Here is a 25591-nt window from a genome sequence, read left to right as displayed (position 1 = left end):
ATCATTTTGTAGTTACGCACTTGCATGAGGACATAGGCGTGCACATGCATCATTAGCCATGTACACCTACAAAATGTCACAGGTATTTTTTTTAAGGTACAGGGGCCAGCAGCAATTTGTTGCATGGTCCTCCCAACCAAAAAAAAAGGAAAAAAAACTATTAAAAAAGGACCGTGGGCATAGGTCAACAGACGAGCAGGCGGGAAAGAGGAAAAGCAGCACACAAAGGAGAGCAACACAGGGGGTAGTGGGAAAAGCACATATACAAGAAAGCAGCGCAGCGTGTGGGGGAGGGGGTTTGACAGAGAAGCACACAAGTACGAGTTTGCAACATGAAGGAGACAGCAACATGGAGCGCAGGGGGGGGTTTGGCAGAAGAAGGAAGAATGGAAGGAAGAGAGCTGGAGAACACATGCTCTCTCATGGAGTGTTTGAACAAATAGAAAAATGTTGTTTCCTAAAACTGATCAGTTAAAGGATAAAAGCCAGCAAATCAGAGAGATGGCAAAGAGGGTATGTTCTAGGGGCGGGACAAAAAGTCAAGTCATTGAATAAGAATCAAGCAAATGAGCGACAATAAATCTAACCAATGGTAAGCAATAGGGGGGCTGTAAATGCCTGTAAGGTTTTAGTAAGTTCACTTTAGGTCTAAAAAAATAAAAATAGTGAGCAATGAATATAGAGTTTATAGCCAGAAAACAGTTTTATTAAACAGAAATGATGTTCAGTAACTATGATGCCACCAGGAGTAATTTTCTTTTCTTTCACACTCAACCCTTGCGTGGGATAAAATACAAAAACACAACTCTTTTGGTTATTTTCCCTATTGGAGACATTACATTCCACCTTAGTCAGCAATTTGTGTAGAGGCACTTTGAAAAATGCTAAATTATGTGAGATCTTGTAAGCCATATGCATGTTGGTGCAATGATAGGCCAATGTCCAGTTAAATCAAGTTTTCCTTTTTTGTCCTTCTCCACGTCCTCCTGATGAACGAGGATATTTGCCCCCCTTGCTGCTCCCTCTCCCACCACCTTGCTTTCTCCTCTTCTGGCTCTGTGATTCTTCTTCCTTCATTGCTTCAATCCACAAGCTATCAAAGCAGCCTGGCGCCTGGTACCCAGGCTCTTGAGTGTCAAGATCATCTTTGCTCAAAAGTACACACATGGCTGGCAAGTTCCTCTTCACAGTCAAGCTATCTAGACCAGCCTCTGGCACAATAGGTTCCCAGATCTCCTCAATCTGCCAGAAAAAGAGTTTGTTGATTTGATGGAGCCCTTTCAGCCTGCGTTTCATGATCTCAACACAGGTGATGGCCTTGCCGATTGCCTTGCCTGTACCACTGAAAAGGATTTGTCGCTCTTTGTCAGACTCCATTTTAGCCATGGCATAACTCATCAGGTTTCGAATCCTACTGCCAAGTTTCACTTTCATGTGGGTGATGTCTGCGGGCACGCTGGGGAAGGGAAGAGGGAATGGCTTTTCCACAGTCTTAGACTTTGTGTAATTCTCCATGTTTACAATACCTGCAACAACAAAAAAAAACAATAGTGCTGCAGTTTAATAAAGAAACTTTTCCTATTTTGTGCAATGCTCAACACTTGCAGAACTAGGTACAAAAGAAACTATCTATCGCAAGAAGCGCTATTTGCCCCAACTCCCCAACGTCTGAGCTTCCCACTTGAGTGATCTTTGCCAATCCTCTTTCATAATAAAAGCCACTTAAAGCGGGCAACAGTCCACTGCAAAAATATTGACAGCAACAACAGCTACAGTCTAGCATATTTGGTCGTTCTCAATGTCGTAATGACAGATATTCTGCGCCATGGTTGCAATCCTGAATGAAAAAAAAAATTCAATATTTTTGGACACTTCAGATTCAACAGGCACAAAGACTAGTGTATTCTGCAGCACGGTAGGTGTCCCACCAAAAGACAGCCTGCAGCAACCATATTGTGCACCACACTAAAAGAGGTCGTTTGTCTATGTCACTTCCCTGCCAGCAATCACTGAAACATTTTCAGCAAGAGCTTGCAGCACAATTTTTAAAGACTAGCTTAGTCGAACGCCAACCACATTTGTCATGGTTCTAAGTGGTGTATTCTGTTCTGTTGAGTGGAGAGCTACTTACTTCGAGACTTAGCTTTTGCCAGTTATCCAAAAATATTTGTAGGATTATACTTTGTGAAACCAGAAATTAGATTTAAAAAAACATTACATTGTGAAATTAGCACTAGAAGAAAAATGGAAACTGGTAAACTTAATCTGCCCTGGGCAAGCAAAGGCACAACATGTGCAGCTGGCAAAATATTAGAGGTATTAAAGAAAACACTACAATATGCGCGAAGCTTGTTTTTTTAATTGAAAAAACTAGTACTACCATCAATTTCACAAATTACTTCTAGGACCAAGAAGTAGCAACACTGTGTTCGTTAAGTAGTGCTCTGCCACTGTTCTTCGTGAGGCAGTATTATGAAACAGACATGGAGACAAAGTATAGTAGATCCCCAAAATCTTCACACTTTAAACAATCAATAAGACAAATTCTAAATGATTCAGCTGGAGCTTATCTTCTGGTAGGCTCATGTCACCAAATTACTTGTAAGTTTTTTCCTCTCTCTCATCGGATTTTGCATAGGTCAATATTCATACATACTCGTATCCCCTGTCTATTTGTCCCCTTTCTTTTTCAGACAGGATAGATGATTTATGTAGTGAGCTAAGCTTGTCATGAGGAATTGACTTGTGATGGGAATGACATGGATTTGGATCTGAAAGATGGGATTTTCAGAAACTGCGAGATGCTGTAACATTTTTTGAGTTACTTTGTTGATCTATTTGTCCATGATATATGACATATTGCTAATCCAAGTCCACATAAGCACGAAGAACGTAGTGGATATACATAATAGTAATGAATGGAGTATTCTATGGACTAGATTCAGCCCACTGGGGCATGCCTTGAAGATGTGAAAATATATATTTTGAATACTAAATCATTAGTAATTGTGAATGCTGCTGATTAGATTTCTCCCACTGGGGCATGATTACATAATGTGAAAAACCTACATTTATTGAATATTAATCATTATTGATAATATAGTGCTATGTATTCAACCATGCATGATGTGTGACTCAACATATTAGGAATTATAGAAACCATTAACTAGTTAGCAGCCGTATATTTAATATATTTAAACGTTTTTCTTGGATTCATGTTTTATCAATTGTGACACTTATTTCTATCAAAACAAGATGGCCATCACTGTGTCTTATTTCTGAATTATGACATGTAATCATATGACTCGACACAATGTTGTGTTTTTATATGCACTTGTACCTTAATGGCGACCAGCGTGACCAAGGCTGGCGTTCAATCATCCATCACTATGGATCACTACTTCCACTAAATTATTTATACCAACAATATATCCCTGCATGAGGGACACTTTGTTACTGTATGGTTGTAACAGGCACTGGTAAAGTTATAATCATGGATATAATCATATCTTATGCACTTTTCAGGGGTGCGGAATTCCGCCTGATGTCCAGGACATATTATGTGTGTTGAAGGGCAACAAGTTTATGGTTTTTTTTTCATCTGGATTAGTAGACCCAACCCACTGTAGCAGAAATCCTGGGCTGCAAGTTTACTAAACCATACCAGAGTAATTTCCCTTGGTATTTCCTTTTCTGTGTGCATTACTGCTCTCATTTTCCACCCGTTATGAGCATGGAGGCTCCTGCAGTGTAATAGGTCAGGTGAGAGGAACGTGGGCAGAGTGGGAGGGGGCAAAGTGAGAGACCTCTTTGAGGGTGTGTGAAAATCGACCTAGGAATCGCACAGGCTCGTGCGTGTGCTTTTCATTTTGTGCTACGCTATTGGACTTTGCGTGCGTCTTTTTATTGAAGACAGCACGCAATTGGCCAAAGGCGGGCGCATTGCTCCACCCATGGCCTATTGGTGTCTATTACGCGCCCCGCCGGCCATGTGGTTTCAATTATCGTGCCCAGACACGGGTGCGATAATTAAAACCACATGTTTCGCTGTGGAGAGCGCACCACTCGCAGGCGTGTTTGTTTTACAATAACAATCACTTTCGCGATCGTTATTGTAAAACAAATAGACTAGTAAAGACAAAACTAACAAGTCCCTGTTTACGGGTTACGACGGATCACTGAAAGCCATGGGAACGAAGTGACGGAACCAACTGACGCCTGCCAAGAGTGTGGCGGAGCCGTGTGCTACTCGGACAGAGACCCATTTTCCGGCTGATAGGAGGATCAGCCGGAAACCCTTACTTCCATAATCCGCTGTGACATCCACCGTGGAGCATTGCCTCCGCCCGGATAGTAGAATGGTGCCTGAGGAATGCTGCTGCCGTTCACCACGGAGCCTGACACGCCGGGCTGCTGGGCAATCTCTGCACGCCGGTCTGCACGGAACCCTTCATGAACCGCTATGCCTTGGCACCGGGGCTCGAGCTTGGCACCTGAGGTCGCGCCCTGGCGCTAGCTGTCCCTGGCGCCACTTTGGTACCATTCACTGCTCTGCCATGTGACAACCTTGTGACTTTTTATACAACGTGCAGACTTTTTTGCTGTTGTGTTGTGCCATTAAGTGGTACAATAGTGACACCTGCTAGTTTCAGTGTTCAGCAACACCTTAATTGTGAAAAAAAGCAGTACTTATATGGAGTTTTTAGTTTCGCAGGCATGTAGCGTATTGAATGGGCTCATGCACGTCTGTCTTTAAAGTCGCTTCCATGTTCACATGAGTTATCAAGTAAATACAGTTTCCCTTTTATGTTGCTTTTTGTGGAGTTGCAGTGGGGGTGGTAATGGAACAGGTGACAAGAGGCTCTCTTATTTCAATAGTCATAAACCTCAATCTTTCATAATTACTACGGGGGCCATTTGTCATTGAATTAGCAACACATTTTTTCATTTTAAATTTATTTAAAATTAAATTAGAATAGTATCTTAGAGGGTGAACAATCCCTGAACACGTTAAACAAAATTTAAGATAACTCTACCAGTGAAGGTTTCTCAAAATTTCTGTTCATTGTTTTCGGGCGGACATTTTGAACATATACTTACCTGTCTCTTACTACTTTCTAGAATATCAGGCAACACACTGGTCTAACAAATATTGTTTGCAGTTGTCACAATTACCCATTTCTAAGTTATAATGTGTTAAATATATCACGCTGTACCACAGTGGTTCCATTTCTGAGAAGTGAATAGCATGAAATGCTAATTAAGAAGTTTAATTAAATACCGGTCTCTTGTGTCATCTTTCAGCTTCTAAATGTCTGTTGTCATGTCGCATTTGTGCTGAATGCAAGCGGGGGAGCATGCTTGCTCCATGGTAGCAGCCTGTCTCCTCCATTGTCGTACGATCGGCTGTTTAAGCCCTGCACGTCATACACTGGAAACAGGATAGGCTTGTGATTTGTGCCCTCACTTCATCTTTTAAAAGAATATATGCTTCTTTTAAAAGGTGGACGATTGCTGGGACAGACAGGATAGAATTTACTAGGACTGCCTTATTATTCAAGACGTGTGCTCACTCAGACTTACGTTTTCAAAGCTCCTTCTTACACTGGAGTTCAGGTGAAACTATACAACTGGCTTAGTAAGCTAATAAAACGTATCTACCTCCGTTTTCGGGAGCACAGTTTTGTGCTTTGTGCTCTTACAGCCAGATTGTTTTTCTGTTTAGTTATTGACACTTCACATTGACTGGTCGCTTCCACGGAATTTATCCACAGCGAAGTTGGTCTAAATTATTTGTTGGACCTGGTAGCCATGAGACCGCTACAGCTGTGGAGATCCATTTGGTCCAAAGAAGAGACCCTGTTTACTAAGGCTATCATAAACGATTGTTTAAGGTTGGATAAAGCCAATCGGATACCATGGCTTAAATATATAATTAAAACCTTTGATGGCATTTTTGATATATTGATTAAAGGGAACCCTAGTAATCTTCAATTAAAAGAAGTGAAAAGTACCTTCCTGACTTATAGGGCTAAAAAAAAGGCAAGAATCAGTCATAAAGCAGGAAACAATTCAATTTTATCACATGAATACTGTTACTATGGGTTTCCAAGGATACCTTAAATTTGTTACTAGAAGTTCCCACCGTTTTGTTTTGACCAGAATGCGGCTTGGTCTAGTGCACCATCTGATTGCGTTCCCCACTATGAAAAAACATTCCTCCTCCCCGTGCCCGTGTGATGGATCTACAAAGCAAAGCACCACGCACTTTTTATTTTTATGTAACTTGTTTTTGGCATTTAGAATTAAGTATCTTAAACCGCTCTTTCTAAAACATGAGGTACATTCCATCAAAGCTGCTATGTCCTTATTGATGGCACTGGAAGAGCCAGGGATCTGTTTTTAAACTGCTTCTTTTATCCTTAGCTCAATTAGGGCCAGAAAGAGTATGGTATTTTAAAGGGTCGTCCCCCTCTCTCTTTTTTAATGGTTTTATCCCTTATATATCTTTGATAAGGATGGGCAGTGTCAACCTAATTTTAACTTCACATGCAGTGCAAAATTAAGCAGGGTAACTTTTAAATGATATTTTACCCTATGTGTCTATTGTTTACATTGAGCACTTCGTACCTTTAAAACTCCTGTATTACTTGATGTAATTACATAGTTGCCTAGTGAGTACTGTTTACAGTCAGCACATTGCACTTTATTTATTTTTTCATTACTCTGTATGATGTAATTGTATAGCTGCTAAGAGTTAATGCACTTTTAGAATTTTTGTATTAGCTGATGTAATCTTATAGCTGCCATGTGACATCGTTTTTACCCGCACACCACACTTTACACTTTGTCGATTTCGATACAATTTTATAGTTGTTAAAAGTAATTTGTATTTTTGAATTGTATTGTCTGGTGTTATATGTGCGAGCTTTTATGGTTGTCTGTCCCAACCGAATAAAGCTATCTTTGAATTGAATTGAATTGAATTGACTGGTCGCTTTATAGTTGGTCGCACACAGTACCCTTTTGTGCAGAGAAGACTACTTCTAGCGAGTGACTGTGCTGTTGACTAACAACTGGGACACAGGCACCCGGTAACTTTAAGCAAATACCTGTAAAACGGGAAACACAGTGTAACACTTTATTGAAGATTAGGCAGTACAGCAACTGGAGCCGCAGTAAACCCTTCAAGTCTATATTTCACAGTTCCTCGTGTTACGTACACCTTCCTTTCAACAGCAGATGTCTTGCCATTCTAGCATAGCCCAGTTTGTCCTAGCACGTCGGATCCCTGGCATCCTGGGTATGGTTGTATATCAGGGGAGACCTGGTATACCCTGGACGCTTGCCCATAGCTGTCAATTATTTGTCAGGGGGAGGGGGAATATACGTAATGCCTTTGCACGAGGCGTTTATACACAAATTTTCTGTAATACAATACTAAGAAATAAAGCATTTGCAATGCAATAGGTCTCGCAGTTATGCGAGTTTAAGCTATTGGCATTGTAAATAACAATGCCTTTAATTTATGGTTTTAAAAAGAAAACAAAAATAAAAGGCATTGATATTTGCAATATCAATATCTCAAACTCGTTTTTATGGTGACTTTTTGAAATAACTTAGCCTTTTTTAATTCCACAGGAGCCCCTGGATGGCAACATAGGGCAATTTTAAACTGTTAGAATTTATATCCTCTGTGGCTGGTCTTAACTTTTTAATAGCGGTGTAAAATGGTAATTCACACCCCGCTATATTCTAACATTGTAGAAAATGTAATCTATTGGAAGAATTTTGAGCACATCCTCTAACGAAAGTAAAACAAGTTGTGGTACTGATTTTATTTCTCACTTTAAAAATTGCTAGATAGCAAGGTTTGCATTCCAAGTGAGAATACAAGATAGAGGGACCCGTGGGGAAAAACACTGAAAGCAATGTTCCTTCTAACTTACTGTTTTCAACAAACTCTTTTCGTTAAATGTTTAATGTACGCAAATAAGACCAAATGTAAGACTTGCGAGGTCACAAAAGTAGTCAAAAGTTAATGTTCTTCATTCCATGTAGAAACACTATGCAGTCATTAAATCACACTTCTGGATGGATTATCTTAATCGGGAGGTCTGTATTGAGCGGTTCTTCATTTGCCTCTGAAGAGCTGCTTATCATTCTGATCACAGGAGATGAATGCCGCTTTTTTGCCCACTTTAGTAGGGTGCATTGTTTGGATGTAGGCAACATGTCTCCATTGTAAATGGGCACATGTGGTGTTCCATGCGTCGGCTGTTTGCTCTGGTTAGGTGGATTGCAGCTTGGTCTTTTTAGTTCTCGCCTAGGCAGCGCCGTCTCTTCGACACATGTTTTCAGAATATGGTCTTTAGTTTTGCCCAGCGGTTTTGGTTGGCTGGCCTGCTTTTTGGAAATTCCTTTACTGTGATTGATCAAAAGTATCCATCTGCCCTGCCATGTGCCATCAAATTGTTTCTTTTCGTTTCCCATCTATTGCCTCTTCACTCGCAGACTCATCCCTCTCCCTCCCATTATTGCTGCTGTCCTTCCCGGTTTTCTTTTCAGTGCTTGTTTACTATTGTAGCGATCGCAGTATCGCGCACTTTAATTTTAAACATATTCCTCTAAAGCGCAGCATGCCGCCATTGCTACAAAAATAAATACGCTTTTTTTCCCCTCTTCTATTTATTGACTTTTGTTGCAATTGGTGTTGCATTATTTAGCAATGCCAATAGCTCAAACTTTAATAATGCGAGACCTATTGCATTGCAAACACTTGTTTTATAATGGAAATGCTGTCATAATCTGTCACCTTTCTGCGTGGCGCCAAAAGGGACAAGTAGATGTTGTTACTGGACAAGTAGATTTTGGAAGCACTCCGTCAATACAACACAGATGCTGTATACAATATCACACTTCTGGCTTTAACAATGCACAGGAGAACAAACATATAGATGGCTTTCCTTTGGAAATGTATTCTCAACATACATTAATCAGAACTAAATAACACCATATAAATTAATCCCCAATACTTACTCTTCATTCAACTACTTACTTCATTACATGTCCTCAGAATCTTATTAACATACATCCTACTGTTCCCAACAATGCATAACTAACTATTCATCAAATCATTCAATGAGCATGTCTTGTATCGATATTCTATATGGACATCAATTACTATTAGACAGTCCACACTGTGAACATTTGGGTATCAACTTTGTTTCTTGGACTAATGAACTCCAACATCCTTGAGGACTCCATTTTGTGATATTAAAAGTAGACGTATATGATTTATAAACGGGAATATTAGTAAATATTCTCTTCACATTATTCTTGAACCTCATAGCCACAATCTACTTCACCGAGCGCGATGCTCACATGGTAAACATTCAAAATATCATTGGAATTGCTTCTGGAATCTCTAGCGTCTTGGGTCTGGAACATATTGGAAAAAAATACTGTGCTCCTAAGTATTATCATTATCCACTGCTCACAGTGTAATTTGGCTAGGTAGAATAATGTACCTTATTTATGAGATCGTGAAGGCATTCTTTTCATCAATGTTTTTCTCTCTCTGTAAAGTTCCTTCATACACTCCCGATATTAAGGTTGATGTATGTGACAACTGTATATCAAACTTAGTTCTTCCATTAAATGATCTCAAACATAAAGAATAAGGTTATATTTTATTCCTTCTTGGTTCCAATAAGCCAGCAAAAAGAATGAAGTGTCAGTGACATTGGACTCAGCCAACACATGTTTCTTCTCGGAAGACTTTCTCAAGGCTGTAAACTGATAAAAATATCCGTTGTTACATTAACTATGCTGACAAGAATGACAAAGAAATGGTATAACCTCTAGAGAATATAAACCATCTTCAGCCTGCAGCAGATTTTCAAATGTTTAAAATGCGCTAATAACACACCTTTCTGTTTTGGGGGGGAGGGGGAGAACACTGTCAGAGCTGCCCTGGAACGGACTGCTCAGCCCCATGTGGCTGGTACTCCCAGCTGTGTGCACTGGATTTTCCCATGCTGTGGTCTGTACTGCTGTCTGCGATGGGCAGACTAATCACATCGAGTACCGGCCTAAGAAAATGCCCATGAAAGAGCTACCTACAGAAGAAAAGTCGTGAGTTGGGCACCTCAAACAGAAATCTAAAAGCATCAAGAAATGGGCTCTGGCATTCTTACGTGCACTCCAGGAAGCATGTTAGCTGGGACAACTCTCCCCATATTGGTAGTGATCCCCTCACCCCCGAATCTTTTCACCAAAATCATTTTCTATTCAAAAGAAATCATCCAATTCAATGCAAGGCAGTGCAACAATGCCAACTATCTCTTATCTGATGGAATATAAGCTGTAGGGGGAATGGTAGTGCAGTCTCTTGCCAGAAAGGGGCAGCGTCAAGGGCAGTACATTCGATCTAGAGCACTAGAGGCTGAGAAGCTTATCAGCATGCAACTCAGGGTATGTCAGTTAGTCGGCCTATTTCCAAAAGAGACAGATAGAGAACGTTTTCCATGCCTAGAGCAGGTCCCAGAAGCTTCCCTGTGTGCATGTGCCTTTCAGATGTACTTGCATTGCATTTTGACTAGGGCTTTGTAATAGATGGGGGGTTTTCACGCTACCTTGTAAATTTTCAGATGGTGCAAAGTTGTTGTAATGTGCTACCAGGAACTAGCACAATACACCTATCACGCATGCATCCCGGCGCTGCGTGCGGTGTGAAGGGAGGTAATACAAGGATGCCCTGGTGTGTCTCAGCACCAGAGACAGTTACATGCGCCTCATCACCTCGGTGTGCATCACACCCCACCCCCTACTGTACAGTTCCTGTAGATGCCAGCCACCGAGGCACCTCGGAGCTGCTGCCCTGCTGAGACCGATGATCATCCCTACGAGAAAGGGGCGTATAGTGAACCAGGAGACAGCGTTTGTGCCACTAGGGAGCAGTGCACCTACTCACCATCATTATTAACAGGAGCTGACACATGTAGCATCATACTACTCCACAGGACAGCGAGTACAAGAGCAACTAGTGAAAAGGAAAGGCACCCACCACAGCAAGGAGAAATCTAAACCAGAGGGTGATGTGACACCTGCAACATATATTAGAGGCAACAACAAACAGAGATTTCAATTAAACAGATCCCTACAGCCGAAGGACTGAAAAAAAAGAAAATCAGAAAACACTACCAAACAGGAACCTCCAAAGTATGATAGGCAGCCTGGAAAGATGACGTGCTTCCCCTGCTAGAGTCAACTAATACTGCCCAGGAGTAATCTTGGGAGATAAACAGGACAATTCAGCTAGCCCAGCAAGGAAGGCATACGTTGATCCACCTCCCTACAAACCATGCTCCCTGGCAATCCAAAGACTACTCAGTATTGTAGGCCAATATGCCAAGTGAGTGGCAACTCCATGCCTGCCTTTTAGTGACCTTTGTGGCGGAGTCAAGGCAGTACCATGGTGGCACGTGGGTAGTACACTCAACAACTATTTCAAAGCAACAAAGAAAACGAACAGAGAACTAAAGCAATCACACCTTCTCCACTGTGCCAGCGATCAATTTTTAAAGTTTGTTGCAATCTTCCAAACGCCTCGGAGGACCACAGATACGAAAAAGCCATTACCACGCTCAATGCCTATCTTGACTTACAAATGAATAAGGACTTTGAGAATCACAAAATGAGGAAAGCCAGTCAATGAGAAGGGAAATCACTAGAAATGTTGCATGCCATTCTGTAAGTGCTTACATGAACCTGCATTGAAGACAACCCACACAAAGATCCAGGCACCTGAATAATTCATGGCTGCCAGTTGGTGGTCCTCCGTTGGCACATCTTTCGACAATCTGGTTGTTTGCGCTCCCACAGAACTATGTATGATCCCACGGACCAAGGCGATTTTCTAAATTAGATTTCACCACTGGGTAGCAACGGCTGGAATTTGAGGAAAGGTACAGATATTTAACCACATTTTCAACCACAGGTAGGGCGCAGAAGATACAGACGTTTAGAGTTTGGCATCTCAAGAACCAGCAAGGTTTTTCAGAGCACAATAAAGGAAATACTAACAGGACTAAAAAGGGTGCTCCCACAGGAGTGACAATATTCTAGTGTATGCCTGCAACATCCATAAGTATGACCGAAGTGTGAGAGACACTGTAGGCAGGCTAGGTGAGGTGGACCTAACCCATCAAAAGAAGCAATGTGAATTTTTTTAAATCTTTAGTGCAACTCTAAGGAAACAGTCTATGGTGAATGTGTGAAGGCTGATTCATCCAAAATAACTAGCAGTCAAGATGCTGATGCACCACAAACTGCTGCAGAAGTCATAAGCTTCTTTAGAATGGCCACATACTGGGGGAGGTTAATCCGCAAACAAGCTACCCTCTTGGAGTCAAAAATAATACAGGTCCTCACAAAAAACTCCAAGACATAGAACACGGTGGGGGGAGGGGGTGGGGTGGAGGCGTTCAGAACAATCAAATCAACCCTGCTCAAGGGCACAACAATGGGCTACTCTGATGCTTTCAAGGATTCAAAGATATCAGCCTTATTGGGTTACAGGCTGTTCTGATGCAGCATCAAGGCCGAGAGGAGTGGAGATCAATTGTGTATGCCAGTAGAGCCCTCTCAGACACTAAAAAAAGGTATTCTCAGAAAGAGAATAGGCAGAGGTCAAGTGGACCTGCAACCATCTGTTTCAGACACCTGCTTAAAGAAAGCATGACTAGCTGCAGAAACAAACCAGTGAAAATCCTTCATGTCCGACCTGGGGTTTGCCCAACAAACGTGAGGGCTTTTATGGTTAGTCCAAAAAGTGCACATACTTGTATTCGGGTAATTAAGCCTCCATGTAGTATATCTGGAGTACCAAGGGGCAGATCAACTGTGAGAAAAGGCAGGGGTTTACAGTACAGATACCTTCGTTGACAAGATCGCACCAATGGTGTCAAGTTGCTAGTGCTTCTGACAGCCGGCTCCAGTCATAGGTGAAAAGCAGAGAGATGCACCAAGGCAGGACATATGAGATGACTTTGGATCTCTCCCAGATGTGAGGCAGAGTGTCATTTAAGATTTCTACAAGTTGAAGCAGAGGCATCCTCATAATTTGGGCACATATGTCGAAAGTTAAAAAATATCTTTAACATTTTCAGACTGACCCGGCCTGACAAGGGGGTCACATTTTCAAGGGATGGAATTCCACCAATATGTATAGTCTCTAGGAATCTTCCACAGGCAAGGGGCCTCAAAGTGGATGCAGGCTAATGGGGAAAGTGTAGGGACTTATGAGAACCTTAAACAAGGTGATATGCAACTTGTAACAAAATGGAAACACTGAATCGGCGATCCACCAATTCCTGTGTACATATAGGAACATCCCCACTGAATGGTGAGGAGAATCGCCAGCAACCGCAATGTCCCAGGGCCCTGTGACCAATGTCATCCTGAGTGCTGTGTCTTAGTCATCTCAACCACTGGAACTAGCAGGCAGCCAAAACCAGAGAAGACAAGCATTCGCAATGCAATCGATCTCGCCTTTGTGACCTTATATGTATTTGGCTATGCAGCACATTAGCCTGGGTGCTGAAACATCTACTGTTCTTTACCATGGAGGGAAAGTAAGCACCAAACAGCGTGACACGCCAGGTATGGGAACACATGGAGAGAAATATTGCCTTTCAGCGGGTAATGGTATAGTCCAAGCTCTGATGGGGCCTTCGGGGATCATATCACTGAAAATACAAGATTTGGAAAAAAAAATTGTCTTCGGATGCTTGAAGAAGACAATTTCTATGGACTGGAATCTAGAGAATGCTAAAGTGATTCTGGTATTTTACTGACCTCTGTAGGTCGTTTTCTTTCAAGAAGGTTAAATAGAGACAGTTGCCAGAAAAAGAAAAAAAAAAAAAGAAAGTCCCTCAGCAGAAAGCAATGCTGGTATTTTACTGACCTCTGCTGGTTGTTTTCTAACAAGACAGTTAAATAGAGGCAGTTGAGCAGAAAAAAAAGTCCCTAAGCGGAAGGAAACAAGTCCTAGGGATGATCTCCAGAGCCCACAAAGTACACACACATATAAGTATATATTAAAGTATATAAAAGAGGTTTTGAATACTCGACCTAAAAAACGAAGCTGCAAGTCAAGTGAAAAGGGCCAGAGACACCCATATTCAGTTCAGAGACAGGTGTTCGTATAAAATTGAAAGGTAGAAAGTTTCAGATGTCATTTGAGCAACGACTGTGGCTTATTATAGGACAGAGTGGCATAGCAATTACAGCCCAAATAGGGCATGAAGTCATAATATGCAAAGTATCCCTCTTCAAGAGGTGGTGCAGGAAGATATGAGAGGCAATCAGATGAAACTAGCCAACCAGATAATGGAGATGAATGGTGGGCTAATACGAGGCCAGACTAGTCAGTTCAGAAGCAAAGTGAATTATACTAGCAGGGCAGGGACAGCTCTGAACCAAAAGTCAATCACCCATTTGAAAAGTTAATCGTGCCAAAACGTCAAGAAGGTGAGCCGCAGGTTGGTTATTACCACTGACCCAAACCGCAAACATCCCATTTGCAGAACTACGAGTGGCAGTCTGCACTGAGAGACAGGGGACTTTACAGTGCGCCCGTTTGTTCGTGTTCATATTCAGTTAATAACCACTGTTGCAGATTAATGAAGTGCAACAAACATTAATGCACTACACACCACTTATGCATCCTGTTACTTGTTGCAGAGGCAGTGTGAGTATTTGTCAGGCTTTGTGTATAAGGGGCAACAGCCTACGAGTTACTACAAAATACTGCTAACCTTTAAGCTTGACAAGTTTGACATTTCTGTGTTTGCACTAGGCTTCTGTATGACACTTCGCCATGAGCAGGGCAAAGCACTAATTTATGCATCATATTATTATGCACTTCCTGGCTAGACCCAAGGGGTCCTCAAGAGGTCAAGTGTTAGCTCCCTGTGGCTGCGACAGAAAGTTTCCATGGGACCAGCTCCACTTTATGTTTTTATGTAACCTGTACGCAGTCCCCAGAAAGTATTTAGTTCCATTTTAAAGAAAATTAATTTTAGTCAAATTAGACCAGCACGTATGTTTCTGCAAATGTTGAAGGATGACTATCTTTTTTATTGTAGGATTTTTAAAAGCAACTGTATGGACGTTTAGCATATCTAAGTAGATTTGTTTTTGAACGATATACTCTACAGCCACAGAGCAAGTTTTTTGTATTCTTTATTTCTTGGTATTAACTATGTGTTTTTTTCTTAAGCATGTATTTTGTCTGACTTTTATGTTTTTTTTACTGTAAATGAAACCGAATAAAGTTATTGATTGATTGACAGGGGGAGTCATCCAAGTCAGTGCTGGAGTAACGCAAACCAAACAAAGTGTGTCACTTTGACCAATGGTCAGTGAATGAATTCACGGAAAAGTGAAATAGGCAGAACAATGTGTGCTGCTCTACTTGCTGTACACCCTCATCATAACTCCAACATACCCCTCACATTGGGCATCCCACAGCCTTTATACACTGCAAACCTGCCCAGGAAGGCACCTGGGGCAATGCTCATTGTTGCAGGGATACCAGTGACATTTACTGCAACTACATCATGATTCAGTGAATCTGATTGGCTTCAAAAGGACCAATCAGACTGGTTCTCATGTCTAGAAGAATCCAGTTGGCAGCAGACCAGGACAAAAATGAAAGGAAAAAAAAAATCAACTTTCTACAACCTTCAACAGCTTTGTGATCCAGGAGACCTAAAAAGGCACCCACTAGAAATCAAACGGCAATAATGTAATGTGAATTTAGGACTGTAATTGACAGCTTCAACAAAGCAGCCCGTTTCTCTGGCTTCTCAACCTCCGAGTGTGCTTATAAACCCTAAAGCTGCATTTGAACTATATAAACATATATATTTCCATGAGCATGGCAACGAGTAGTTTTTTAATTGTCCAGCTCCTAATTTCTCTATAAAAATTAATCTTAAAAGCAGGGAAGAAAACCTAAAACAAAGCACAAAGGGAACTTTCGAGGAATATTGCGTACACAATCTTTTGGTAGGAATGGCATTCTAGTCATATGTAGTTGGCCCTGAAATGATATGTACTGGTTTCTATCTGATAAGAATGGCAGGCATTTTTTAGTTAAACTCGACCAGACTGCGCAGCTTTCTGGTTTGCAAATACACCTTGTGGACATGCTGAAAGCTTCCCTGGAAATGAATTCCGTCCACTTCATAACATTGGCTTTGTGGTTAGTAACTTACATTTGCTTGCTTTCCATTTGCTTGCTTTGTTTGTTACAGGCTGTCAGCATGTTTTGGACATTTCCACTGAAGTATAGCCTCCTTGTATTCTTTCATAAGTACTCGCTTTCTGTTAACAGGCCTATACATTTTGTACTTATCTTGTCACTTCTACTGTACATTGTATTCAAAGACGTAGGTCAAAAGTAAGGCTCTATCTTCCAGAGAGCTTTCCGCTTACTTTTCTTTCTCTGACTTCAAAGTGAGAGGATTTATGTGACGATCCTCTGGGTACCCATGTGAGAGCAAAGGCAGTAGCATGTTCTTTTTTTGGGCTCATAACACAATTTAAATATCTGTAAATGAACTAAGCAAATATTTCAAAAAGCACAAATCGAAGCAAATTTGTTTTTAATACTCTAGTGTGGTGGAAACAAATATATTAATGCTTATTTCATCCTGTTTTTAACCTCAATTTTACCTTTTGGAAAACTAACACTGATTAATTTCTCTTTTTTATCATGTTTCCTTTTATGTGTATTGTACCACTGGAGGACCAGTTTTAATTGGATAATTTTTATCGTTCATGGTGTTGTCTGTCTGTACTTTTATGGATATATATCTGTATCCGAATAAAGATATTGAATATATTAATAAGATCATAATAAATCAATACACTTGATGCCATTTTCATACACTATCTTTTGTGAGCAGTATAGTTTAAAATGTAAACTGTATGTTTGTGCAAATGTAATGGTCATTTCAATTCAAAATGTGTTGTTTAACAGTAGGTGAGCTACCACGCCAGGCAGACTTCACTCTATGATACTCTATTCCATTCTACGCTAGTATTCTCTAGTCCATGACACTCTACTTCCCTATACACTACGCCAAAATATTACTTCGCTCTGACAATCGATGACCCTTCCCACTATGACCGTCTACACCACTCCACACTGACATTCTACCCCACTCTATGCTACTCTATGCTTCTCCACATCACTCCACTCTTGGCACATCACGCCACCCCACAACACTCCACTGTACGACATTTTACTCCACTCTACGATACCCTACTCTATGCTAATCTATGCCCCTCCATTCTGACACTCTAAGCCACTCCACATCACTCACACTCTAGGCCACTCCACTCTATTCCCTTCCACGATACTCTAAATATATTTAAAATGTACTCCACTCTGCAATGTTTTACTCCACTCTATGCTACGCCAGAACACGCTACTCCATGACACTTCACTCCACTCTACCACATCCTACTCCTTGACACTCTATACTATGCCACTCTATGCCCCTCTACTCAACGCCCTTCCAAGACATTCCAAGACACTTCATGCCACGGCACTCTAAACCACGCTTCTCCATGCCACTCCTCTATTCTACAAACGTTTAACCATGCTGAACGGCAGCCACGCAAAATCCAATAGATCTTACATAGGCGAGACCTACTGGCTTTGCCAATCTTTGTTTTCTTAAGTGGGCCAAATTTGATGTACAATTGATACTTATCCAAAAAGAATAGCAGAGTTTACAGCCCTGTCAAGTGTCACGCTTCAGACGTGACACTAACGCATTTCAGTGTGGTGATCCGCATCACCGCACTGAAATGGAAAGTCACGCATAAATGGCATAGCGCCTCATCAGCTGTCAGGCCGTAGCGCTGCTAAACATGCACCAATATTCAATGCAGACTGAACCTAACGCTAAATTTTGTAGTGCGCTTTGCGACCTGCTTCTGGAAGGCTTCGGAAGTGGCTGAGCTGTAGTGCTACAGTGTAACACTAGTATTAACCACGTGGCGCCGCAATCCTGATAGATGACATCAGTAAGAGCGCGCCATCGCGAGCGGGTGCCGGTTGTGGGAGCGGGAGGCTTAACTTGTAATGGCAGAGCTGCTCGTGGTAAATAAAACATATGAAAATGAAAATCCCTGCGACCGACCGGAGCCGCCCCAACCCCACCGACTGTGGCAGCTGCTGGAACTCATCTTCTGCTGAGAGTCACTGAAGTATGCCCGAGCAGATGAAATTTGCGGCGGTCGGAAGTCGCTGCGGCCACGAGGCTGCCCGTACTGTATTGCCGCTCCTCTCCTCTCACAGAGTGAGTAACTGTTAAGGTAATTGAAGAATAAGTGTGTAATTCCTTGAAACACCGAAGCGTCACACCCTTCAGATGTACACCAAAGAGCAGGGATGGCACTTGTCCCGCTGAATGTATATGAGCTCGTGGGGCACCGGATCATGACCGCAGCAACAAAAGTAGTGCCCTGCAGCGCACAGGGTCGTATCATCTAAACAACCCTAACCCCCAGTCCAAATTACGTATTTGGAGCAATGTTTGAGAAAGTTGGCAGCAGGTTTGAGCACCGACGTTTTGACGCATGACATCACCAGTGTGCACAGCTGTTCCGTGCTCACCCGATTGCTTAATTTGACAAGACATCGTTTAATTCAAGGCCTCCCAGACATCCCCGCAGGCCACCCAGGCCTTCTCTTGGATAAGTGGTATTATATCCACCTCCTTTTGTAGATATACTGGCCTTGGTGAGGGGCACTAACCTCACGTCATCCCACTCCTGCCAATGTGTCTGCCATATTCCAATGGCACCTGACAGTTCGCTTGCCTCCAGTATGTTTCGAGCACCAAGAAAACTGTCAAGAAAACGTTGTTGATTAATGACCCGCTTGGGATCGATCAAGGTTTGTCTAGTGGAAATTTCAAATTTTACACAGAAGGTTAATGTGCCTGCTGCAAAGCACGCGCATCATGCAGCTCACAGAAGTGCATATAATGTAGAGAGGTTATTTAGTTACTGCTTTTGTCTGAGAGATTATTTTAATAGTTGCAATTTACAAATTAAAATCTACCCGATCTTTTATTATCCTAATGTTGCAAAACGGGTTTAGTTGGGTAGAAATCAATTGTTATTAGTAATGACAACCCCAAACCACGGTGGGACATTTTAAATTCTGAGTTTGTGCTTCTTCAGATCAAGCACTCTTAAACTATACCCACTATACCTCTTTTGCAACATTTCATATACACTGCTTTACCACTTATGATTTATTGTCTCCATGTTTGATGTACAGTTCTTTGACACCCTAAAATGGTACAAGTAGCTCTAAAAAGCATGTTAGAGAGAGTGGTTGTGGACACTTAAGGGTCACTGTTAAAGGGTGGTAAAGCGCAATCGTCTTTATTGCTCGATTTTGCTGGCGAGCATGTGTCACTCATAGTTGTTGAAATGTCACTCATAATTACACTGAAATTATGGAAATGTCACACATAGCAATCTGACACCTTGGCAGCTATGAGTTTAGCCATTGGTAAAAGCTGGATAACCACTTGTAATTTACGGTGCCAGGTTTTTTTCAAAATTAAATAAAACTATAGGCTTATAACGTATTCTTTACTAAGTTTGTTAACAGTTTGTTGGGACTTTAAATGTGGTATGGCTCCCTCTCCTCCCCCGTCAGCTCTTTTCCCTCCCGGAACCCTATAGATGTCTCCCTACTGCAGAGGTTCGGATCCCAGTGGGAGTCTCACTGGCAGTGCCCCATGCCTATCAGCCTGCACAAGAAGCCCCTTGACCAACCCAGACGCGCCCGAGTTTACCTGAAGACGTGTTTGCCTCCTAAGACCGACAGCACACAGTGTGAGCGGCCGCAGGGTCCTGCCAGGTCTATGACACCCCCAGGAACATGGAACAACAGCAGCCTCCTTCCCCGGCGCGCTTCTTACGTCGCTGCCTCGGCGCCGTCATTCACCCTGCAGCTGCCACTGCATGGAATACAAGCACCGCCATTGCAGCTCGGCAGCGCGAGCTCAGAACAAGCGCCAAGGCCTTTCAAAAGAGGCCTGAACAGCACTGGCGCCCATACAACGATGTAGACAGGTTAATGAAGTTACTTTCTGATCAGATGGAGGGCAAAAAAAATAAGGAACACGAAGTCAGCCAGATGCACCTCGCGAACCTGTGTAGCCTAAAGGGGTGCCTGCCTGGACAAAGAGTGCTGGCGCACTGCTAAGCATGTGACCCCCTCTGTAGCGATGCCCAACCTGCTGTTAGCTGAGAGCATCTGTGGGCGTTGTAAGGTTTGGTGAGGGCGCTAGGCCCTCATTATGCAGGTTGTTGTAACCTCACCCACTTCCCTCACCCCTTGCCCCCCCCTCTCTTTCTGCCCACTTGGTATGGTCCACGCTACCTCCGGGAGCGCAGGTTAGAACGTTGTGAGAAGAGTTATGCCGCCAAGCTGGGAGCACCTATTGTTCAAGACTTAATAAATTTACTTTCATGGAAACCTCATTTTGAGTAGTGAGTCATTACTACATTGTGGCGACGAGGACCGGGAGCTGAGCCGGGGTCAGTGAGGTGCTTTCCCTCCCCGGGATGAACTTGATGCTTGTGCGGACATTGCGGATCGAGTGAACTGTGGATTTCCCAGCACCAGATATAATCAACCGAAGAGCGTCTCTGCTGGACGTCAGGCTCTCGCTTCTAGAAGTCGGAAGTGGTTTTAGCCGGGGAGTCGGTGAGCTGGTGCTGAGGTGAGGAGAGGAAGCTTGCCTCCTCGTTTGAAGTCACAGGCGTTGGTGGAGCCGGTGCGTACAGTCCCGTTGGTGTGACGGAGGGACTTACGAAGAATCAGCGGCAGGTTGAGCGGAAGTGGCCGGGCACAACGCGTTATTTAATGAAACGATCTGAAGAGGTGTAAGGAACCGTAATTAGCTGTGGCACGTTGATCTGAGGCTTCTGGGCGCATCGAGCGATTTGGTGAGTGGTCCAGAAGAGGTGCACAGACCTGTAATTAAGCAGCGGCAGGTTGATCTGAGGCAGCCGGGCACCACACATAGCGAAAGCGTTCTGTTGCTGGCGTTGAAGAGGCGTCTTTTGGCACCGTAATAAGTTTCCCTTGTGGAGCGGAAGGCTGTCAGGCTGTCTGCGTAGAAAGGAATTCAGAGCGCGACAAGACGGATGGTCTTGCCCCGAGGAACTGTCGAGTCGTTGACAGGAAGTTCCGGTTCTGCCATCGGGGGGGGAGAAGTAAGACTCAGAAGCACTATCTCTCCCATCACGATAGGGTGCTGACCGAGTGTCACGCTGGGCACAGGAGGGCAAAGGCGAAGTGCGGAGGCAAGGACGGCGTCAGTGTGCAGGACCAACCTTCTTCTGTCGCAATCTATCAAGCGGTAGACACTCCTCAGTGAAAGTGACGTGCGACGCTCAGCGCACTGAGCCAGCGGTGCGAAGTTGCAGGAGACAATGAAGTAAGGCATAGTTCTCCATGTGCCGTAGATCTACGTAGGTCCATGTTGTGAGACCTTGAAGCTACGTGAGGTGAGGTGAGCGGTGCAAGTATTAGAGTCGCATCTTAAGTAACACATAAAGAACTGTTTTGTGGTGAGCGACGTTTGAAAGTAGCTGAGCGTGCATCATAAGTCGCATATTAAGCATCGCGAAAGGGACTGATTTGAGGTGAGCGGAAAATTAAGTGACGGTGAATATCAGGGAAGGCAGTCAATCCCTGTTGCAACGCGCGAAAAGGATCTGAGGTAACGCTTTGAAACAGCGTGCAGCAGCAGTGTGAGGTGACATTTGAAGAACAAAGAGTGTAGCGAACCTTTGTTTCCGTGTTTGAAATTAAACTGAGGCAGCAACGTGAGCTGTATGAGGTATGATTTAATTACTTGCCCCTGACTCCAGAATTGAAGGAGGAGCGTGGAAAGTCTCGAGGAATCCACTAAGTTACACGCACTTTTTGGGTGAAGGAGATTATCCGTGGGGGACCCGGGCTGGACTGCATTGTTGTGTTGAGCCCCAGAAATACTGTGAGACGCGTGGAGCGAAACCTTAGGTGCTTAAGCCTCGTGACACTGCATAGAGGTGGTGCATCGCATCTGTGTGAAAATAAAGGTGGAAAATATAATAATAAAACTAGGGAAACAGTGTGTGTAGCGAGCCACTGTTCCAGTAAATGAAGTTAGTATGGTGTGTAGAATGGTACACCAGGAAACTACCCACGTGTGGAATTATTGAAATAAAGTGCAAAGGAGTTTGACAGCTTAAGCTAGAGTGAGTTAAACATATTCCGGTGACTTTTGGATTTGAGGTGCAGTGATTGGCGTATCTTTGAAATTGCCATAGTGAAGGAAAGCAAGACCCCGGCCGGATTTCTAGTGGACCTGCACATGAGTTTGAGATGAGCCATTGAAGCTGACTGTGGGGAAAGGAACGGAGCAGGAATTTAGTCAAAACCCCGACCTAGCACTTGAAACTGAACTGGGCTCCGAGCTACTGAAGCAATTGTCGGAGACGGCATTAGGAAGTGTTGTTTCCAAACACAAAGTTGAATTGGATGGCGAGTTGTGATCAGCCTCTGAGAGTTCAGGCATGTTCGTTGAGGAGTGTGGGATGAAAAGTACCCAAAGGCTAAACCCATGGTGGGAAGCACAGAGTTGGAGCAGGTGCGTGTGAGGAGTCTTTGATACCGTCAGGGCCAACGGGAGCAGGACTGGGTGTCCGCGTCTGAAACTGATCTTTGGCAGCGTGTGTGAGCTGCGTGAGGAGATTCGAGAAGGTTCAGCAAACCCTGGTGCAGCATTTGAAATTTATCGGAGTCATCACGCAGTGAGTGTGATGCGTATATTCTCTGTGCTTCAACGTGAGGGGGAGAAGGTTTGGTGATTACTATAGTCTCCTGATGGGAGTGAAGAAAAGTAGCAAGCCAACAACCGCCACCCGGTGAAAATAAGGTAAAGTGTGAGCTGAGTCCAACGAGGAAGAGCGTAACCTTTGAGGTCAGAGGAACATATTCAATACAAAAGAAGCATTAGATGTTCATGAACATAGGAGGGAAATTTGGTAGAAACTAACATTTTGTGATATAACTAAGGCCTAAATTAAACTTGGAGAAAAAAAAAAAAAGAAAAGAACATCTTCACACCTATAGGGAACAGGTACCAGGAAATGAATAATAACAGAGAGAAGAGAGAGATAAGAAGAACAGACAGTTACGCCGGGGAAGAGACTGTGCAGGAATCTAATGAACACTGGCAGCAGGAAGGGAGTGCCAATCTACAAGTGGGGAAAATGCACAGAGAAGAGGGAGATAACGTAATGGTGAGGAACAAGAGCGAAGCAAAGCAGAGGCACACCATCTTGATAGGGGGAGCATATATGAGCCTCATCTCTGTCTCAGGGCCACAGAGTACTGTGGTAGACAAGGATTTTAGCAAGAGTGAATTATATATAACTCTAGGAAATGAATTAGATGTAGAAGAAACGGGTGAATACAGCATCGTGAGTGGAGGAAGAGAGATAGTGTGGAGTCAAGGGAAGAAAAGTAACAAGATTTATGATGTGGAAGAAGAGCTAGCTGTACTTAAAGGGGAGAAAAGTTGGAAAGTAAGGACATTGCGAAATTTCAAAAGTTCTGAACCCAGGAGAGGGTCGGCTGTAATCTGCAAGAGTCAATTTACCTTGCTGGGGCTTGTGAGAGGAAAGACGCCTCCATCTAAGGTCATTGAAGCAGCGACTAGAGGGGTTTGGAAGTACAAAATGGAAAAAATAGCAGCCTTTGTCGAATTTGAGGAAAAACAGAATGCGTTGTTGGGAAACGTTGTTGGAGACAATGTAAGGAAAGAAATAAGGATAATGATCAGTGAACAGTATGTTCTGGAAGTACCAGAATTAGCCTACGAGGAAAGGCATGTAGTTGAACAATCCACCATGGCTATGGAGGAACTTTGTAAGCTTAAAAAAAAATTGAGAATATCTCTTGAGGGAAGAAGAAGAGAACAAATGAAGGAAAAGGCACTGGGAAAAAACATGGGTGTAAAAGTGGAAGGCAGTTGTGATGGTGCAGCAAGTTGTGTTGAACGGGTGGAAAATACTGCCAGGTGCAAACTTAGAGGAAAACGTGGGTGCAAAAGTGCAACCGGTTCGAAAGAACGTGCGGAGAATACAGCCAAGTGCAAACTAAGAGGAGGACAAGAATCTTACCAGGGCTTGGTGGATGAGAGAGAAATACGTAAGAAGCACGAGGAAAAAAAAAAAGGAAAAAGAAAAAAAACCTGTGAAGGAATAGCTGGAGCAGAAAGAGTTTTCGAAAGAAAGGGTGAAGGCACCAGTTCCACTGTTAAGAAATGCAAAAGGATGAAATGTAAGAGCAAGGAAAAGAACATTACCGCCAGTATAAATCCTCCGGAAGGAAAGGGTAATATTAGCAGGAGAAGTTCGGAATCCAAGGTAGAAATAGACTGTGGGCAAGCTCTGACAAAAAAAGGAGCCAAGAGAAAAATAAGGTGGCGATTCATAAACCTGCGTTTTACCCCGGACGGGATGCCTAAAGTACATACTTGTACATCCCTTAATTGTACTGCCCACATCATAGGAGTGCACATCCATGGTGCAACAGACATTCACTAGTGTGTCCTGCGCTGGTTGATTTCGAGGGTTAAAAGGATGTGACACTACACCCGTGATTTAACCATGTCAGGTCGCCTAAGCACGTAACCGTGCATTCATTGTATGGCACAAACCATATCTTAACTGGGCACACCCTTGTGGCTCCAGAATGTTACATCTGTTTATGTATTGGGTTTTCATCTCATAATTTTCATTGCTGCAATCTGAATTCTCATGAGTTTTGTCCTGTTTTAGGTAGACATATATTTGGACAAGAGCGTCTCATGTAATCCTGTCTGTATATGCCCGGGGATCAAATAAGTACATCTCCCAGTCACGTCAAATATTCTACCCCCATATCTCATGCACCTTAGTCAGCAGTAGTCTCATGTTATCCTCCGCTTAGACTTTGGGCTTGGGGTTCCCTGTTTCCGTCCCTTTTGTTCTGTGTCTTACATCTATCCATCTATATCCATACATCTCTCTCTCTCTCTCTCTCTCCCTATCTCTCTCTCTCCCCATCTCTCCAGCACCCATTTCTGCTGGGAGTTCATACGCATCCCCTCCATCTATTTTCCTTAGGGAGGATGGTGTGTTGTAACCTCACCCACTTCCCTCACCCCTTGCCCCCCCCTCTCTTTCTGCCCACTTGGTATGGTCCGCGCTACCTCCGGGAGCGCAGGTTAGAACGTTGTGAGAAGAGTTATGCCGCCAAGCTGGGAGCACCTATTGTTCAAGACTTAATAAATTTACTTTCATGGAAACCTCATTTTGAGTAGTGAGTCATTACTACACAGGTCTGTAAATGAGACGCAGACACAGTGATAGGAGATAGGTAATGGGCTATGAGCACGTGCGCTCAGCCCCTTTATTGGCCAGGGTCATCTGACCTATGACGCCT

At 43.1% G+C, this 25591-nt stretch overlaps 1 protein-coding gene across 1 annotated transcript; it reads right to left on the bottom strand.

The window, feature by feature from the left end:
* Positions 1–810: 810 nt before the first annotated feature.
* On the bottom strand, positions 811–20034 carry RPP25L (ribonuclease P/MRP subunit p25 like). Its single transcript, XM_078677242.1, has 2 exons — positions 19899–20034; positions 811–1526 (listed from the first exon to the last, which is right to left on the bottom strand). The coding sequence occupies exon 2, from the start codon at positions 1513–1515 to the stop codon at positions 952–954; it is 564 nt and encodes a 187-aa protein (XP_078533368.1). The 5' UTR covers positions 1516–1526; positions 19899–20034; the 3' UTR covers positions 811–951.
* Between the last annotated feature and the right edge of the window lie 5557 nt (positions 20035–25591).

This window comes from Lissotriton helveticus, chromosome 2_1 (assembly GCF_964261635.1).
Source record: "Lissotriton helveticus chromosome 2_1, aLisHel1.1, whole genome shotgun sequence".
Taxonomy (NCBI): Eukaryota; Metazoa; Chordata; class Amphibia; order Caudata; family Salamandridae; genus Lissotriton; species Lissotriton helveticus.
Note: the sequence above shows the minus strand (reverse complement) of the source record. Positions and strands in the feature narration are given on the sequence as shown.

Excerpts from the sequence above, each read along its gene's own strand:
- RPP25L (XM_078677242.1), bottom strand. The coding sequence starts at position 1,515 with ATGGAGAATTACACAAAGTCTAAGACTGTGGAAAAGCCATTCCCTCTT.